The sequence below is a fragment of the Trichechus manatus genome, unplaced genomic scaffold, assembly GCF_000243295.1.
Source record: "Trichechus manatus latirostris isolate Lorelei unplaced genomic scaffold, TriManLat1.0 scaffold00122, whole genome shotgun sequence".
In the NCBI taxonomy this organism is placed as follows: domain Eukaryota; kingdom Metazoa; phylum Chordata; class Mammalia; order Sirenia; family Trichechidae; genus Trichechus; species Trichechus manatus.
The window spans coordinates 6,291,512-6,311,587 of NW_004444058.1; the positions used below are offsets into that span (position 1 = coordinate 6,291,512).

Genomic DNA, 20,076 nt, shown 5'->3' on the forward strand with positions numbered 1-20,076 from the left:
TGGTATCTGGCTACCAGTATTGAACGTTTTGATCAAATGATTCGACAGAAGAATCCTGATTAAAAGGGAGAAAGTGCAGAACAGAATTCTGATTGAATCCAGACTCTCTCGAGCCATGGAGACTGATGAACCCCTGAAATTATTGCTCTGAAGTCATCTTTCAACCTTAAACCAAAAATATCTCCTGAAGTCTTTAAACCAAACAATGGTTTTGCTTAACTAGTAAAGAATGTCTGCCTTGGACATTCTGCTTTTTTAAGAACTATCTATATGGGATCAAATTGACAACAGCAACTCAAAACATTAGATAGGAAACTTAGGGAGCAGTGTGTTTATGTTAATGGAGGAGGAACAATTCAGAAAAGGAAGGTGGGAATGGTTGCACAACTCAAAGAATGTAGTGTCACTGAATTGTACATGTAGAAATTATTGAGTTGGTATAAGTTCTGCTGTGTATATTCTCAACAACAACAAAAAATAATTTAAAAAAAAAAAAAGAAGCTAGGAGAAGGGGAGATAGTTATTCATTTACTAGGTGTACTGGGCTCAGGAAATAGCAGGTTGGTGTGCATCTGCACTTGATTTTCTGTGACACTGAGTGGTCTCCTCCACTTCATCAACGAGAAAATTTAGGGTCTTAAGATATGGTCTGTCACTAGGAGGGCTTGCTTCTCAGAACCCCAGGGTCCTAGAGCAAGGTCATGTCCCTACAGCAGAAAAGTGTTTTACCAGTTTGGAAAGCAGCTACTCTAGTGATACTGGGCCCTAGTGGAGACTGAACATGTGTACATGGGACATCAGTGACCATTATGACCGGAGCTCAGGGGTGGCCCTGATGGTGAAGTATAGGGGAATCCGCGCAGTGAACATAGCTTTGATCTGTTTTCCTAGTCATCAACTTGGGTATGGCCAATGTATTGTGAGGTGTGATACATGTAGTTATGCATACACCCAAAATATGCATATAAAACATGTACACATATGCCATTGTATACATACCAAAAAAAAAGCAAACCCATTGCCATTGAGTCGATTCTGACTCATAGTGACCCTATAGGACAGAGTAGAACTGCCCCAAAGGATTTCCAAGACTAATCTTTACAGAAGCAGATTGCACATCTTTCTCCCCCAGAGTGGCTGGTGGGTTTGAACCGTGGACCTTTTGGTTAGCAGCTGAGTGCTTAACCACTGTGCAACCAGGGCTCCTTTGTATACAAAGAAGGCACGAAGGACCAGAGGGGGAAATGAAAGTATTTTGTTATGAAAAGTGTCTCTGGGTGGACTAGAACCTCCAGCTTTTCAGTTTAGCAGCAGGCACTTTAAACGTTTGCACCACCCAGAGAATCCAATGAAGACACAAGCCCATACAAGAACTAAACTTGTTCATTGTAACATTATTCATAATAGCCAAAAAGTGGAAACAGCTTAAATGTCCATCAACTGATGAGTGGATAAACAAAATGTGGTGTGTTTATTCAATGCAATCGTAAAGATTTTACACGTTTTGGTAATATTGTTTTTTTGAGGATATTGTGAGGTTTACTTCTGCTTTTCCAATCTGTATATCTGGGGGTTTTGTTTTTTGTTTTTGTTTGTTTGTTTTAACTTTTCTTACCTTGTTGCACTGGTACTCCAGCACAATGTTGAATAGACCTGGTGCAAATTGACTTTCTTGCAACGTTCTTTATCTTAAGAGAAAAGCGTTCAGTCTTTCACCATGAGGTATGTTGTTAATTATAAATTTTCGTAGATATCCGTTATCAGGTGGAAGTTTCATTTTATTCCAAATTTGTTTGTTTTAAATCATGATTTGATGTTGAATTTTGTTAAATGCCTTTTCTGTACCTATTGTGATGATCACATAGCTTTTCTTTTTCAGTCTTTTAATATAGTATAGAACATTTATTTCAAAAGTTAAAATAACCTTGGTCTGATTCTAGTTCCTGGTCTGGCTAGTAAAGAGCTTGGAAGTAATCACCCTCATCCTCACAACAAGAAAAAACTGAAAAACTGAACATCACCAATTCTTTTAGATCCATCAGGGAATAGAGTTCACAGGGCAAACCCTTGTCCAGAAAACTGGAGAGACATACGGACTAGTACAGAGAATCACCACTTACTGGGAGCGTACACTGCTGCCGCTGGACCCATCATCAGGGCTTTATAGGGAATTACAGCTGAAAGAACGTCAGCTTCTTTTACCCAATACATGATGTCTGGCTTTCAACAAAAAAATTACAAAGCAAAAAACAAAACAAAACAAAATAAATACAGTCTGAAGACAGATGGCAAGCATCAGAATCAGAGTCAGATATTGCAGAGATTTTGGAATTATTAGACTGAGATTTATTATTACTATGATCAATATGCTAAGGGCTCTAGTGGAAATGTAAGCAGAGAGATAGAAACTCTAAGAAAGAATCAAAAGGAAATACTAGAAATCAAAAACATTGTAACAGAATGAAGAACGCTCATCAGTAGATTGGACATGACTTAGGAAAGAATGAGTGAGCTTGAAGATTCGTCAATAGAAACGTCCCAAACTAAAAAGCAAACAGAAAAAAAACCCTGAATATCCCAAAACTGTGGGACAGTCACAAAAGGTGTGAACATACACATAATGGGAATACCAGAAGGAGAAGAAAGAGAAAGGAACAGAAGAAATAGTTGAAGTAATAATGGCTGAGAATTTTCCAAAATTGTTGACAGGCACCAAACCACAGATCTAGGAAGCTCAAAGGACATCAAGCAGGAGAAATAGTTAAAAAAAAAAAAAAAAACTACACCTAGGCACATAATAAACTGTAGAAAATCAAGGACAAAGAGAAAAATTCAAAAGAAGCCAAAAGGAAATAAATAAATAAAATCTTACCTATAAAGGAACAAGGATAAGAATTACGTCAGAATTCTCTTCAGAAACCATGCAAGCAAGAAGAGAGCTGAGTGAGATATTTAAAGTGTTGAAAGAAAAAACAGCAACCTAGAATTCTGTACCCCTTTCTCCTTTCATATGGAAATAGTTGTAGTCTCTACGTTTTCGGGTGTGTGCCTTTGGTTTTTTTAATAGACTTTTTCAGAGTACCTTTATGTTGTGCGGAAAGTACAGAGTTCCCATCTACCTCTTCCCCCTGCACGTAGTTTTACCTATTAACATCTTGCATTACAATGGTACCTTTGTTACAGGTGTGAAAGAAAAAAAAAAAAACAAAAAAACCAGACATTTTAATTTTAAGGGGTTTTTCTTACATACAAAACAAAAAATTAACCATAAAAAAGCCTGAGCCAAACTATAGATTTACTGACTCATTGTTGCTTTACCAAAAGCTGTTCTGCAGCATTGTAAAACTGTCTTTTCTGGCTAGAAAGGGTAGTCAGTAACAAACCCAATACCTCGTGATCTGATGAAAAAAACTGTGGACTTCCTCGCTTTTAATTTCAAGAAGTCTCATAGCTACCAGTGAGTAAAGGGCCAAATTGTCATGAGCTACTTTTTTAATGTTGACTCGGTAACCGTTAAGTACTTGATCACCATGGAAACTTGTATTCATTAAGAAAAAAATATTTAAGCTTCTGGAGTATCTCCAATCCTTGGGAAACTTTCCTTTTCTTCAATTTCTTCATGCAGGGAGAGTCTTGCTCCTCCAATTTTCAAATTGTTTATTCAATTACAAAACAATAAAATATTGTATTATTGTTTTGAGCTAATTCATACATTTCTTTTTAACAGTTGTAACTAGCCTACTTTGAGCCACTTGTTTTTAGAAATGAAATGATCTCCCTGCATGTATATAGAATCGCTGCTTGGAATGAAACTTAGGTTTCAATTTCTTTGAGTTTTGATAATTTTTTAATAAGATGCTCAAATGTTCTCTGCAGCCAATCCCCCAGTATACTAGGTTCAGACTTTGTGGCAAGAAAGAGCTGTGGAGATGAGGCTGCCAGGTAAGAGAAAGGCCAGTTGGTTATTAATGGAGTAAGGCTCCCTGGAGTGGTGGGCTAGAATTCCCATTTAAAGGAGGCAGAGTTTTTGCTTAGGGGGCACTGAGTTTATGTTCATGGTGGTGGAATGATTTGGAAAAGGATTGTAAGAATGGTTGCAAAACTTGAAGAATGTGATCCATGTCACTGAATTGTATATGTGTAAAGTGTTGAGATGGTATGTGTTTTATTAGGTATATTTTCAGCACAATAAAAAAAGAAATAAAAATTATACCTGGAAAATAAAAAAAACAAGATAAGCAACAATTCAGAGTAGCATTTTATTAGTAAAAATGTCTTCCCTATGTTCAAATTATTATTTACATACAAAGCAATTGATTCTCACTGAGGCTCTTCTGATGGACACACACATTTTAAGCCAGAAGTTGTCAATGAAATCTCACTCTGTTACAACATCCACTTTCTTCTGCATTGGGTAAAGCCTTGATTTACAGAGAAATGGTGTCAGAGAGAGACAACTCTTTTCAAGGGCCCCTCTTGTAACCTAAGTGAATTCTTCAGCTACATGAAGAGGGCAGGAGAATCATGTTAGTCATCTCCAGCACATTAAAACCTATGGTTCAGTGCATCTGAGCCTGCATTTTACAATTGCAGTTTTCAAATTTTTTTTTTTTTAAATGGAATTTGAAGCTAACATTTGTGCAACTGCCAAAGTGTTTCTTGGAACCCTGGTTTGGGAAACCACTAAGCAGGATCATCAGTAGGGTGCCACCTACTGCTCTAAGGTTGCTTTTGCTGAAACTGACTGGAATCCAAAGGAGGCTGGGAGGGGGAATAGCACCTTGAAGGTCTGGACTCTTCTATTGTTAGAGCAAAAGTCCCCTGAAGCAAGTGGGGCTTCTAGAAGGTGTGGGCAAATAAGGAAGAGCCATTTAAGTGGGATGGCAAGAGTTGGATGGTTGAAGTTGCAAGAGGCAGATTGTCCAAAAGCAATGCAGAAAGACGTAGGCAGCTCTTTCCATCTGTTTCCAAGAGCCTCCAGTTTTAAAGATAGAAAAGCATCTTTATTTTAAAGTTTTGGGAGCCAGGAACATTTTTTATTGTTTTAACTCCATCTTGGGTCTTGAGGTTGACTCATGAACTAGAAATACACAGGCCCAATGTACCTGAAGATGTAAATTTAAGCCAATCACCAACATTTTAAAAAATAGGAACATTTCACATGAAAATCTGGACTTCCAGCTTTGTGTAAGACAATAGGGAGATCTGGCAACAGTGGGCTATTCTCCCCATGGTGACCCTGGGCTGAAGCTGGTTTGTGGCCACCCCTGCCCACTCTAGAAAGACCATGTGTCCCCACATCCCTACAGACTCCACCACTCCTTGCTGCTCACCTGGGCTCCTCATCAATTATCCAGATTACTTGCTGACCCCTGTGGGCATTTGCATCTGCTACCCATGGAAGAGATGGTTATACTTCTGAGACTAAAATTGAAGTGAGGGCACCAGCAACGATTGGGACAGGTTTCCTGCTTTCGTTTCTCAGGGCTCTTATATCTTGAGCTTATGATCAAATCACAGCTACTCCCCAGGCTCAGTTTCCTCATCTGTAAAACGGAGGCAGAAACTCCTGCCCTCTCTATGGGCTGTGATGAGGATCGAATGACAGCACCTGGTGCTTTATAAACTGTAAAGTTCCGTGGTCCACATCTGTTCTTTGGTCTGCCTTGCATCCATCCTCAATTTGTATGGTACCAGCACCCCAGTTTCCCTCCAGGGAATACCCTTACCATTCTCAGTCCACACAGTTGGGTGATGTTGGCTCCAGTCTCAGTCCCAGTGGTGGTCACTGGGTCAGGCCAGCCAGTTGGAGTGATACATTCTCGCAGAGACAATGATCGGTTTAGGGATGGGCGTATGAGCCAACGGGGGCCAACAGAGTCAGGGCCAGGACTTTGGTTAGAACTCTTGGGAAAAGGAAGCTCTTTTTCCCACTGAACTTGGAGATGGCATGTTGGCCACAACGTTGCTAATGGGATGGCAGATCTGAGAATGGAGCCAAAAAGAAGGAAAGAGGAATGGAAATAAGGGGACAGGTAGCGTCTAGGTGACATAATCTGAGGCCCTGGGTTCAGATATACATCAGCAAATACATTCCCTTTGCTTCAGCTAGATTGGATGGGGCTAACTCATTGGAGCCCCATGCTCCCGTGGGGGGCTCTACACTATTAGACAGACCTGTGAACGTTTGTTTCGTTTGGATTCATTTCCCTCAGCACTCTCTGAGTCCTGGGGTGCTCCTGCCATGGTGCTCAGCTCTTCTCTCTGCCTGGATTTGACCAGCCACACTGCCTTCTTGAAGTTCTGGAGAGGGTCCTGCTGTGAGGCTCTTGATGAAGGGCACTGGAAACGCTCACGGATGAGATAACCGTGTCTAGTGGGAGCGATGAAACCATTTGAGGTTGGGATGATTCTGTTCACCACAGCATGGACAAACTGGACAGCCAGCAGGGTGCCTGTAGGGGTAGAGGGAGGGACACAAATGAGGAAACCAGGGAGCAAAAGTCCAATACCATACATTCTGGAGTAGGCTGCATGGGGTCAAATCCTTGCTATGCCCCTCACTAGCTTGAGCATGGCATTTAACCTCTCAGAGCCTGTCTCATTTACCTAGTGCTGCTATAACAGAAATAACACAAGTGGATGGCTTTAACAAACAGAAATTTATTCTTTCACAGTTTAGGAGGCTAGAAGTCTGAATTCAGGGCACCAGTTCTAGGGGAGGGCTTTTTCTCTCTGTCAGCTCTGCGGGAAGGTCCTTGTCTCCTTTCAACATCTGTGGGCCTGGTGTGTCTTGGCATCAATCTTCCCCTGAGTCTAGGAGGTTCTTAGCACAGCGACCCCAGGTCAAAGGATGTGCTCCGCTCCCTGCTCTTCTTTCTTGGTGGTAGTGAGTCCCTCCTCTCTCTGCTCACTTCTCTCTCCTTTTATCTCTTGCAAGATAAAGGGTGTGACTCAGGTAAGGGTGTGACTTAAGTAAGGGTGTGATTTGAGTAAGGGTGTGACACCCTCTTGTAAGGCCGTAACTCAAGATATACCCTACAGTGATCCTGCCTCATTAACATATAGAAGTTAGGATTTACAACACATCACAAAATGGAGGACAACCACATAATACTGGGAATTATGGCCTAGCCAAGTTGACACATATTTTCAGGGACATAATCCAGTCCATTATAGATCCCTACTTGCTTGATCTGTAAAATGGCAACGATAACAGAAACTACCTGCTGATGGGAATTTTGAAGATTTAAAGATATCATATATATCACATGCTTACTATGGAGTTTGGCCCAGGGTGAGCCCATTATATATGTTTATCATTGGAGGAGAAGTAGGAAGAGAGGTTGTGAACCTGCCAAATACAGGCTTTTTAATGCCACAATTCTCAGCTCACAGCTTCTGATCCATCTATGGCTTTTTGCTAGGCATATTTGCTACAATGTATTAGACTACAACGTACACTCACTCCTCATTTATTGACATAGGTTAGGTTCCAAAGACCAGGTTGCTATGTGAAAGGCAGCGTAATGCAAAAATGGAGGATGACCACATCAGATCACAAAATGGAGGCTGACTATATGATCACATAACTGCCAAACCACTGAGAATCATGGCCTAGCCAAGTTGCCACATAACATTAACCATCACAGCCAACGTTACTCTCGCCTCACACTTCACGGTTCATTACTGCCAGATGTACGTCATTAATGGGCAAAATAGTTGGATAGTAGATTTTTTGCTATTGTCGTAAATGTGAAATGTCAGATAATGAGTGTCTTAGTTATCTAGTGCTGCTATAACAGAAACACCACAAGTGGACGTCTTTAAGAAAGAGAAATTATTCTCTCACAGTTTGGGAGGCTAGAAGTCCAGATTCAGGGTGCCAGCTCCAAGGGAAGGCTTTCTCTCTCTGTCTGCTCTGGGGGAAGGTCCTTGTCATCAATCTTCCCGTGGTTGAGGAGCTTCTCAGCGCAGGGACCCCAGGTCCAAAGGACGCACTATGCTCCTGGTGCTTCTTTCTTGGTAGTATGAGGTCCCTACATCTCTCTGCTCGTTTCTCTCCTTTATATCTCAGAAGAGACTGACTTAAGACACAACCTAATCTTGTAGGTTGAGTCCTGCTTCATTAACATAACTGCCTCTAATCCTGCCTCATTAACATCATAGAGGTAGGATTTACAACACATAGGAAAATCACATCAGATGACAAAATGGTAGACAATCACACAATACTGGGAATCATGGCCTAGCTACACACATTTTGGGGGGACATAATTCAATCCATGACAACGACATAGTTGATAAGTGAGGAGGGGGTGTTTTAGACTCTGCTGGAGTTAATTCAGCCATTTACTTGCTTTGAGATATTGGTTAAGTCCCGAAACTTCTCTAAACTTCAGCTTGCTCATTAGTAAAATGGGGATAGCAATGACACCTCCCTCCCTGATGGTGTCGTAAAGGTTGAGAGAGATGGTATATGATGGGTCATCTCTACAGAGGACCATGTAGGAAAGTGACAATGTGTGAGTGCAGGAGTCGGGTAGACCAGCTTTAAACCCTTACCTACTTGTTACTGGCTGTGTGACCTTGGGCAAGTCACCCAGCCTCTCAGAGCTTCAGTGTTTGCTCTTGTAAAATGAGGGTGGATGTTGAGAGAATTAAAGGACACAATGCCAGTACCCAGTACACAATTAATATTAACTGCTGTTAATATGACCTTGGTGTAATATTGAAAAAACCAGGAGACATGGGGTTTTCAAAATAGTTGGTCTTAAATAGCCTGCCCCTAACATTTGCAGGGCCTAAACAAGAGAACAAATCTATAAGATACAATATTCAAATGTAAATCAAGCTAAACAATAACAAAAAATCAGTTGCTGTTGAGTTGGCTGACTCATGGAAACCCCATGTGTGTCCCAGTAGATCTGTGCTCTATTGAGTTTTCAATGGCTAAGTTTTTGGAAGTCAATTGCCAGCCCTTTCTTCTGAGGCGTCTTTTGGTTTGAAGCCAAGCGTGTTAACCATTTGCAGCACCCAGGGACTCCAAATCAAGCAAATATACTGTTAAATAAAATAAAGTTCTATCCTCCTACGTTGATGAATGTCCCTTTAGAACCACCAGAAGGCCAGATTTGGATTGAGAATTCTTGGGCTCCTCATAATTACGGACTGAAAGGTGGTAGTGTGTGGAGTTGTTTGTGGCTTGCCCAACTTCTCTTCCCACTCCCAGCTCCACCTTGCATCTCTAGGGACCTCATACATATACATATGGGCCTTGTCCCAAGCCAGCCTAACATCAAAACCCCACCAACACCACTCCATGGAAACCCCCAAGTCTAGGGGCATGCACACAGGGGTGTGGTCCACTCTCAGAAGAGTGGACCAGGGGAAGAGCCCCGCGTAGGCCCTAAAGACGGATCAAGGCCGTGTGAAAAGGTCATTCTGGATGTACCCAGAGCAGGGTCTAGAAGAGGGCTGTTGGCTCCTGGTTGGAGGGCATCTCCTTGGCCTTCAGACATCTTCCCTAAACAAAGGGTCCCAGGTGGAGGAGGGCAAAGCAGGACACTCTAATGTCCAAGATCGAAGACAAGGCCCTTCTTTCCAGATAGGAAGGTCAGTCCTGCCCAGTTATAGATTGAATTATGTCCCCCCAAAATATGTGTTGTAAATCCCAACCTCTACACCTGTGGTTGTAATCCACTAGGGAATGGGTTGTCTTTGTTATGTTAATGAGGTAGGATTAGTATAGGGTATATCATGAGTCAATCTCTTTTGAGATAGAAAAGAGATTAAACAAGCAAGCAGAGGAGAGATGGGGTAAGATAGATACCAAGATACTTGGAGACCTCCAAGGAACCAGGAAACAGAAGCTGAAGAGACAAGGGCTTTCCTTCAGAGTTGACACAGAAAGACTGTCCCTAGAGCTGGAGCTCTGAATTTGAATTTCTAGCCTCCTAAGCTGTGAGAGGAAACCCTGTTGGCGTAGTGGTTAAGAGCTACGGCCACTAACCAAAAGGCTGGCAGTTCAAATCCACCAGGTGCTCCCTGGAAACTCTATGGGGCAGTTCTACTCTGTCCTATAGAGTCGCTATGAGTCAGAATTGACTCGATGGTGACGGTTTGGGTTTTTTTTGGTTTTAAACTTCGAGAAAATAAATTTCTGTTTGTTAAAACCACCCACTTGTGTTATTTCTATTATAGCATCTCTAGATAACTAAGACATACCCTAAAGCAAAATGACTCACCAGTTGGCCAAAAAGCACAGGAAAAGATGCTCAATGTCATTAGCCATTGTTGTTGTTAGTTGCCATGGACTTCTGACTCATGGTGACCCCATGTGTGCAGAGTAGAACTGTGTTCTAGAGGGTCTTCAGTGGCTGATTTTTTGTAAGTAGATCACCAGATCTGTCTTCTGAGACACCTCTGGGTGGGTTCGAACCACCAAGATTTTGGCTAGTAGTTGAGCACATAACTGTTTGTACCACCCAGGGACCATCAGCCATTAAACCAAAAAAAAAAAAAAAAAAACCCGTTGCCATCGAGTCGATTTTGACTCAGGGAGATGCAAATCAAAATGACAATGACATACCACTTCACTATGAGTACGATGGCTAAGATTTTGTAAAAAACAATGGAAAATAACAAGCGCTGGCGAGGGTGTGGAGAAATTGGAACCCTTATCCATTACTGGTGAGAATACGAAATAGTGCAGCTGCTGGAAAACAGTTTGGTGATTCCTCAAAAAATGAAACATAGAATTACCATTGTTGTTTTTAGATGCCATCCAGACAGTTCTAAATCATAGTGACCCTACGTACAATAGAATAAAACACTGCCCAGTCCTGTGCCATCCTTACAATCGTTGTTATGCTTGAGCCCATTGTTACAGCCACTCTGTCAATCCATCTTGTTGAGGGTCTTCTTCTTTTTCACTGACTCTCTACTTTACCAACCATGATGTCCTTCTCCAGGGACTGGTCCCTCCTGATAACATGTCCAAGGTACGTGTGACGAAGTCTCACCATCCCCGCTTCCAAGGAGCACTCTGGCCGTACTTCTTCCAAGACAGACTTGTCATTCTTCTGGCAGTCCATGGTATATTCAATATTCTTCACCAACACCATAATTCAAAGACATCAATTCTTCTTTGGTTTTCCTTATTCATTACCCAGCTTTCACATGCATATGAAGCAATTGAAAATACCACGGTTTGTATAAGGTGCACCTTAGTCCTCAAGGTGACATCTTTGCTTTTCAACTCTTTAAAGCGGTCTTTTGCAGCAGATTTGCTAAATGCAGTACTTCGACTTCCTTTTTTATTGTACTTTAGGTGAAAGTTTACAGCTCAAGTTAGTTTCTCATACAAACATTTATACACACATTGTTGTGTTGATACACCTACAATGTGACCACACATTCCTCCTTTCCACCCCGGATTTCCCGTGTCCCTTCAACCAGCTCCTGTCCCTTTCTGCCTTCTTATCTCGCCTCCAGACAAGAGCAGCCCATTTAGTCTCGTGTATCTACTTGAACTAAGAAGCACACTCTTCACAAGTATCATTTTATGTCTTATAGTCCAGTTTATTCTTTGTCTGAAGAGTTCCCTTTGGGAATAGTTTTAGTTCTGTGTTAACAGAGAATCCAGGGGCCATGTTTTCTAGGGGTCCTCCAGTCTCAGTCAGCCCTTTAAGTCTAGTTCATTTGCTTTCTTGGGTGCTGCTTCCATGAGCATTGATTGTGGATCCAAGCAAAATATAAAAAACCCTTGGCAACTTCAATATTTTCTCCATTTATCATGATGGTGTTTATTGGTCTAGTTGTGAGGATTTTTGTTTCCTTTATGTTGAGATGTAATCCATACTGAAGGCTGTAGTCTTTTATCTTCATCAGTAAGTGCTTCAAGTCCTTTTCACTTTCAGCAAGCAAGGTTGTGTCATCTGCATATCACAGGTTGTTAATGAGTCTTCCTCTAATCCCGATGCCACGTTCTTCGCATAGTCCAGCTTCTCAGATTATTTGCTCAGCACACAGATCGAATAAGTAGTGAAAGGATAAAACCCTGATGCACACCCTTCCTAATTTTAAACCATGCAGGATCACCTTGTTCTGTTTGAATGTCTGACTCTTGGTCCATGTATAGGTTCCTCATGAGCACAGTTAAGTATTCTGGAATCCTCATTCTTCAAAATGTTACCCATAATTTGTTATGATCCACACAGTCGAATGCCTTTGCATAGTCAATAAAACACAGGTAAACATCTTTCTGGTATTCTCTGCTTTCAGCCAAGATCCATCTGACATCAGCAATGATATCCCTCATTCCATGTCCTCTTCTGAATCCGGCTTGAATTTCTGGGAGTTCGCTGTCGATGTACTGCTTCAACTGCTTTTGAATTATCTTCAGCAAAATTTTACTTGTGTGTGATATTAATGATATGTTCAATAATTTCCGCAGTCCGTTGGATCATCTTTCTTTGGAATGGTCACAACTATGGATCTCTTCTGGTCGGATGGCCAGGTAGCTGTCTTCCAAGTTTCCTCGCATAGATGAGGGAACACTTCCAGGGTTGCATTCATTTGTTGAAACATCTCAATTGATATTCTGTCCATTCCTGGAGCCTTGTTTTTTTTTTTTTTGCCAGTGCCTTCACTGCAGCTTGGACTCTTCCTTCAGTACCATTGTTCCTTGATCGTATGCTTCCTCCTGAAGTGGTTGAATGTTGACGAATTCTTTTTGGTATAGTTGACTCTGTGTATTCCTTCCATCTTCTTTTGATGCTTCCTGCATCGTTCAATTTTTTGCCCATAGAATCCTTCAATATTGCAACTCGAGGCTTGAATTTTTATTTTAGTTCTTTCAGCTTAAAACATGCCGAGTGTATTCTTTCCTTTTGGTTTTCTAACTCCAAGTCTTTACATTTTTCATTATATTTTATTTTGTCTTCTCTAGCTGCCCTTTGAAATATTCTGTTCAACTCTTTTACTTCATCATTTCTTCCATTTGCTTTAGCTACTCTACGTTCAAGGGCAAGTTTCAGAGTCCCTTCTGACATCTAATTTGATCTATTCTTTCTTTTTAATGATCTTTTGCTTTCTTCATGTATAATGTCCTTGATGTCATCCCACAACTCATCTGGTCTTCAGTCATCAGTGTTCAATGCGTCAAATCTATTCTTGAGGTGGTCTCTAAATTCCGGTAAGATATACTCAAGGTCGTACAGAATTACCATATGACCCAGCAATTCCACTCCTAGATATATACTGGGAAGAAGTGAAGGCAGGAATGCAAACACAAACCTGCACACCAATGCTCATGGCAGCACTTTTCACAATAGCCAAAAGATGGAAACAACTGAAATGTCCATCAAATAGAAAAATGGATAAACAAAAATATTGTATACAATGGAATGTTGCCCAATCATAAAGAGAAATGAAGTCCTGATGCATGCCACAGCATGGATGAACCTCGAAAACATCATGCTGAGTGAAATAAGTCAATCATAAAACGACAAGTATTATATGATCTCACTTACATGAAATAACAAGAACAGGCAAATGTGTAGAGACCAGCGTTCATTACTGGTGACCAGGGGTGAGAGGGATGGTGTCAGGGGGAGCCGTTGTTTAGGAAGCATTGAGTTTCTGTTTATGGCGATGGAAAATTTGGCAACGATTATGGGTGATAGTTGCACAGCATGATTAATGTAATTGATGTCACTGAATTGTACACCTGGAAAATGTTGAATTGGCAAATGTGTATTATATATTTTTACAACAATAAAAATACGACTCACCATCTAGCACACTCCAGACAATTATGGAACGATCCTTCAAGCCGGCATACACGTACTTGTCGTCTTTGGAGAAGCAAACACATTGTACCCCTCGACAGTAAGAACTCTGTGGAAACAGACAAGGTAGTCTTGATTCCAGGTTGAAAGCCTCCCAGGAGACCAACCCCAAGGCATTTGTCCAAGAATCTAGGCTTTTAAGCATCCCACAAAGGATGGACCAAATGAACACCTGGGGAGATGGGTAGCAGGGATTTTCCCAGGACCAACAACATCACTTCTTAGAGATTTGATTGAGAGGTTTAGAGATATTGTGCATTGGAGAGTGAGAATGATAGGACCTAATTTCTTAAATGACCCTAGTTATGCAAATGTTAGTGAGACATTGGTAGTTCAGTGGTAGAATTCTTGCCTTCCATGTGGGAGACCCAGGTTCAATTCCCAGCCAATGTACTTCACCCACAGCCACCACCTGTCCATCAGTGGAGGCTTGGGTGTTGCTATGACTTCCCTGTCCTTCTTAAACTACAGCTCTTGCCACTCTCTGTCCCCTTACCTTGCCTTAGTTTTCTTCAAAGCCCTTATCACTCCCTGACTTATTATGTATCTGCTTCTTTCTTTGATTTCACAAACATTTATTCAGTGCTGAGGATAGATCTGGAGCTGTCCTGGGGTCGGGGGTAACTCAGTGAGCAAAACACAAAAAACTATGCCCACAGGAGCTCACAGTGCCTCCCACACTAAAATGTGAATCCTAGAGACAGGATAATGTCTGTCCTGGTGATGGCTGTATCCTCGGTACTTGAAAAGGGCCTGGAATCGGTTGCATAATAGATATTAGTTGAATGAAAGAATGGTAGTGAGCTTGGACTAAGGTGAGGAAAGTGGTGGCAGTGTCGTGTAAGTGTAGGGTCACATCCTGTTTTCATGTAAAATGTTGCTATTTTGTTCTGCATGGATTTTTTTGCATTAATTTTGACTTTTAAAAAATTTACATTAATTATCTCCATGAACAGCTGCTTCCTCGGCCATGAGATCGGAACAGGAAGGTGCCCAGTGACCATTACTAAATGTTTTGATCAAAGATTCTATAGAAGAATCCTGATCAAAAGAGGGAAAACATAGAACAGAACTTCAAATTCTAGCAGAATCCAGACTTTCTGGAGCCATGGAGGCTGAATGAATCCCCAAAACTATTGCTCTGAGATAATCTTTAAACCTTAAACCAAAACTATCCCTGGAAGTCTTTTTTAAACCAAACAGTAGTTTAGCTTAATTAGCATAGAATTTATTTTGGGCATTGTGCTCTTTTAAAAAAGAACTATCTATATGTGATCAAATTGACAACAGCAACTTGAAAGGTTAGATTAGAAGTTCAGGGAACAGTGAGTTTATGTTAATGGTGGAGGAATAATTTGGGAAAGAAGGGTGAGAATGGTTGCACAACTTGAAGAATGTAATCAGTGTCACTGAATTGTACGTGTAGAAATTGTTGAATTGGTGTAGGTTTTGCTATGTATATTTTCACCAAAAAATAAAATAAATTATTAAAAAATGTTATCGATCTTGGAGGGGAAAAGGTGGAATCATTGTTCAGGAAGGATTGAGTGTCTGTTGATGGTGATGGAAAATTTGGCAACAGATATTGGTGATGGTTGCACAACATGATTGATGTAATTGGTGTCACTAAATTGTACACATGAAAGATGTCAAATTGGCAAATGTTGTGTTAGTTATATTTTTACAACAATAAAAAAAGCATGATCTATTGTGATTGCTGAGTGTTTTGGCGTCCCCTTAAATTTTGCACCCAAAGTGTGGTGGTTAAATTTATGTGTCAGCTTGGCTAGGCTAAGATTCTCAGTGGTTTGGCCAGATACTGGATTGGTTGCTGTTCCTCATTGTAACATAACGAAACATAATGCAATGTGTTATGTAATGTAATGTAGTATAATGTAATCACTTTCCATGATGTGATATGATGTGATCAACCAGTCAGTTGAAAGGGGAGTTTCCTGCCTTCAGAACATAAACGGATAATCTGGCACAGCTCACTCCCTCTCTTTGGACCTTGCACTCTTCTCTTTGCCTGACCTATAAATCTTGGGAGGTAAATCTGCAGAAGACTCCAGTCTGCCACCAGACCTACAGTTTTTGGAACTGCGAGTCCCACAATTACTTGAGTCAATGCCTTGAAGTAAATCTATCTAGATAGAGAGAGAGAGAACAGTGAGTTTATGTTAATGGTGGAACAATAATTTGGAAACGGATATTGAGAATGATTGCACAACTTGAAGAATATAATCAATGTCACTGAATTGTTCATGTAGAAATTGTTGAATTGGTGTATGTTTCGCTGTGCATATTTTCGCCAAAAAAATAAAAAGAATTATTAAAAAATATTATCTATCTTAGGGAAGGGAAAACGGGAAATGATTGTAAATATATATTTACATTGTGAATATATATATATATTTACATCTTACTGGTTTTGCCCTTCTTGAGAACCCAAACTAAGATCTCATTCACCTCCCCCTATTAGTCCTGGCTCTAGTCCATGGACTTTAGTATGCACTTAATAAGTGACAGCTAGCACCAGTTTCCTAAGGGGGTCCCTGGGTGGCACAAACAGTTACATGTCAATTACTAGCCGAAAGGTTGGCAGTTCAAACCTACACAGAGGGGCTTTGGAAGACAGCCCTGGCAAACTGCTTCTGAAAGGTCACAGCTTTGAAAACCCTGTGAAGCATAGTTCTACTCTGCACACATGGGGTCACAGTGAGATGGAACTGACTCAACAGCAACTGACAACAACAACATCAATTTTCTAAAGCTAGGACCTGGTGGGAAAATGGTGTGGTGGACCACGCACCGTGTAGCTCATCTCGAACTTCCACTTGTACGCCTGCAGGTCCCAGAGGCACAGCAGAGCATCCTCCGACCCGCTCACGGCCAGCTGATCCTTGTGGCTGACCTCCACACAGGTGACCCGGCTCCTGTGGGCCTCCAAAGGGAACACCTTGGAGTTGGCACACTCATAGAGAAAGAGGTTGCCATTGGTCATGCCATAGACCACGCGGTAGTCGGCCAGAACGGCCACACTGGAGATGGTCTCGGGCAGCTGGGTGTAAAAGATGTAGGTTGGCCCGTCAATGACAGGACAGGGGTCCCCGGGACCGATATCCAGCACAAGGACGATGTTGTCGTAGGCGATGGCCAGGCGCTCCTCACCCTTGCTCAGTGACATGCAGTTGATGGCTTTGCGGGCCTCTGGAGGGGGGATGCACATCACATCCTGCCTGGAGTTCAAGGGGAACACAAGGACTATCCCGGAAACCAGGCCAGTGAAGAGGAGCTTGGTCTGCTCAGCCACCTCCAGACACCTGACCTCGCTGGAGGTGTCCAGAGCATCTTGTTCCTCACCTGCCAAGAGGAGGAGGCCACATCAAAAATTGACCACAAAGCCCTAATCTATTGCCTGAAAACTACTTAAAAAAATTTTTGTTGTTGAAAATACACACAGCAGAACATACACCAACTCAATAATTTCTACATGTACAATTCAGTGACATTGATTGCATTCAAGTTGTGCAGCCACTCTCACCCTCCTTTTCCGAATTATTCCTCCACCATTGACATAAGCTTACTGCTTCCTAAACTTCCTATCTAACCTTTTGAGTTGCTGTTGTCAGTCTGATCCCATATAGTTTTTTTAAGAGGGCACAATGCTCAAGGCAGACATTCTTTACTACTTAATCTAAACTATTGTTTGGTTTAAAGAAGACTTCAGGGGATAATTTTGGTTTAAGGCTTAAAGATTATCTCAGGGCAATAGTTTTGGGGGTTTAATCCAGCCTCAATAACTTCAGAAAGTCTTGATTCCATGAGAATTTTAAGTTCTGTTCTGCATTCCCCTCCTCTTTTGATCAGTATTATTCTATAGAATGTTTGATCAAAATGGCCTGTAAACTACTTTTAAGCCTTGAACCAAAACTATCCCATGAAGTCATCTTTAAACTAAACAACAATTTAGCTCATTTAATAAAGAACGTTAGTGTTGAGCACCGTGCTCTTTTAAAGAATTATGTATATGAGATTAAATGGACAACAGTAACTTTAAAACACAGACAAGAACTTTAAGGGGCTGAGAGTCTAAGTTAATGGTGGTGAAACAATATGGACAGAGATAGGGAGTATGGTGACACAATGGGAAATATGCAACCATTGTCAATGAACTGTACATGTAAAAATTGCTGAATGAATATATGTTTTGTTGTGCTTATTTTCACCAAAAATAAATAAAATTGACCACAGTATGATCTCACTTACATGAAATAAGCAAATATATAGAAACCAAAGATTATTAGTGGTTACCAGGTGTCATGGATTGAATTGTGTCCCCCCCAAAATATCTGTCAACTTGGCTGGGTCATGATTCCCAGTAGTGTATGATTGTGTACCACTTTGTAATCTGATGTGATTTCCTTATGTGTTGTAAACTCTATCACTATGATGTAATAAGATGGGATTAGCAGCAGTTACACTGATGAGGTCTACAAGATTGGATAGTGTCTTAAGCCAATCTCTTTTGAGATATAAAAGAGAGAACCGAGCAGAGACATGTGGGAACCTCATACTACCAAGAAAGCAGTGCCAGGAGCAGAGCGTGTCCTTTGGACCTGAGGTTCCTGCACAGAGAAGCTCCTAGACCAAGGGAAGATTGATGACATGTACCTTCCTTCATAGCCAGCAGAGAAAGCCTTCCCCTGGAGCTGTAGCCCTGAATTTGGACTTGTGGCCTGCTAGACTGTGAGAGAATAAACTTTTCTTTGTTAAAGCCATCCACTTGTGGTATTTCTGTTAGAGCAGCACTAGATGAGTAAGACACCAGGGGTGGGAGGGAGAGAGAAAGGAGAAGTGTTTGCTTAGGGGTATTGAGTTTATGTTCATGGTAGTGAAGTAATTTGGAAAAGGATAGCGAGAATGGTTGCACAACTTGAAGAATATAATCAAGGTCACTGAATTGTACATCTTGAAATTGTTGAACTGGTATATGTTTTGTTGTGTATATTTTTACCACAATTAAAAAACAAAAAACTAACCACAGAATCACCTGTTACATGGTGTTTTTTATTTTTAAGGATTTTAAAACTCTCACTACCTGTAATCTTTAACTTAAAATCCCTGGGTGGTGCGAATGGAGAATGTGCTCAGCGATAACCAAAAGGTTGACAGCTCAAGTCCACCCACAGGTACCTTGAAAGAAAGGCCTGGTGATCTACTTCTGGAAAATTACCACTGAAAACCTTGTGGAGCAGAGTTCTACTCTGACACACATGAGGGTGCCATAAGTCAAAGTTGACTTGATGGCAACTGGTTCGCCCCTTAACTAGCAGACACACACTTTGAGAACAGGACCTTGTCAGACTTGTTCTCTGCCAATCCTCAGAGACTAGCCCAGCAACTGGCACCCAAAAAAGTTTGCCAAATGAGTGAGTGAACGAACTTGAGAATGAATTTCTGTTCCTACACTAGCCTGCTGCCGATGAATCAATTCCGACTCATGGCAACTCCATGTGTTACAGAGTAGAACTGAGCTCCATAGGGTTTTCTTGGCTATAGTCTTTACAAAAGCAGATTGCCAGGGCTTTCTTCTGTGGTACTGCTGGGTTTGTTCAAATGACCAACCTTTTAGTTAGTAGTTAAGTGCAAACCATTTGTGCCACTGAAGGACATTTCTCCATGTTATTTTATCATTAGCAAGAGATCTGTAATGTCCCCCTCCCCCAGTGGGGATTGTGGCAGACACGGTTGGCGACACATCCAGGTCCCCTTGACTGGCCAGTGCACCCAGACCCATGTGCTGCCCTTACCTGAGAACTTCCCTGGGGGGAAGGGAAGGGAGCCCCTTGCCTGGAAATGCTGGGAGGTTGTGCCCTTGATCCCCAAGGATGGCCCACAGACACTAACTAACGGATATGGGGGTACAAAAGGATAGCCTCCTTTCTTCAAGGTGGGACAATTCTGCGGTGCTATTCGCACTCCAGAGCTCCCCATGTGTTATGGATTGAATTGGGTCCCCCATGAGACATGAAGGAGTCCCTGGGTGGCACAAATGGTTAGGCTCTCATCTACTAGCTGAAAGATTGGCAGTTCGAATCTGCCCAGAGGTGCCTCAAAATAAAGGCCTGGCAATCTGCTTCTGAAAGGTCACAGCCTTGAAATCCCTATGCAGCAGTTTCTACTCTGCACACATGGAGTCATCATGAGTTGGGGTTGACTC

The 20,076-nt window shown here is 41.5% G+C and overlaps 1 protein-coding gene across 1 annotated transcript in view; it reads right to left on the reverse strand.

Moving 5' to 3' along the window:
• Positions 1-6,159: 6,159 nt before the first annotated feature.
• NWD1 (NACHT and WD repeat domain containing 1) overlaps positions 6,160-20,076 on the reverse strand; it is a 95,437-nt gene continuing 81,520 nt past the window's right edge. The window contains 3 exon segments of the mRNA XM_004384514.1: positions 6,160-6,455; positions 13,797-13,902; positions 16,666-17,216. Coding sequence (XP_004384571.1) covers positions 6,160-6,455; positions 13,797-13,902; positions 16,666-17,216 — 953 coding nt within the window.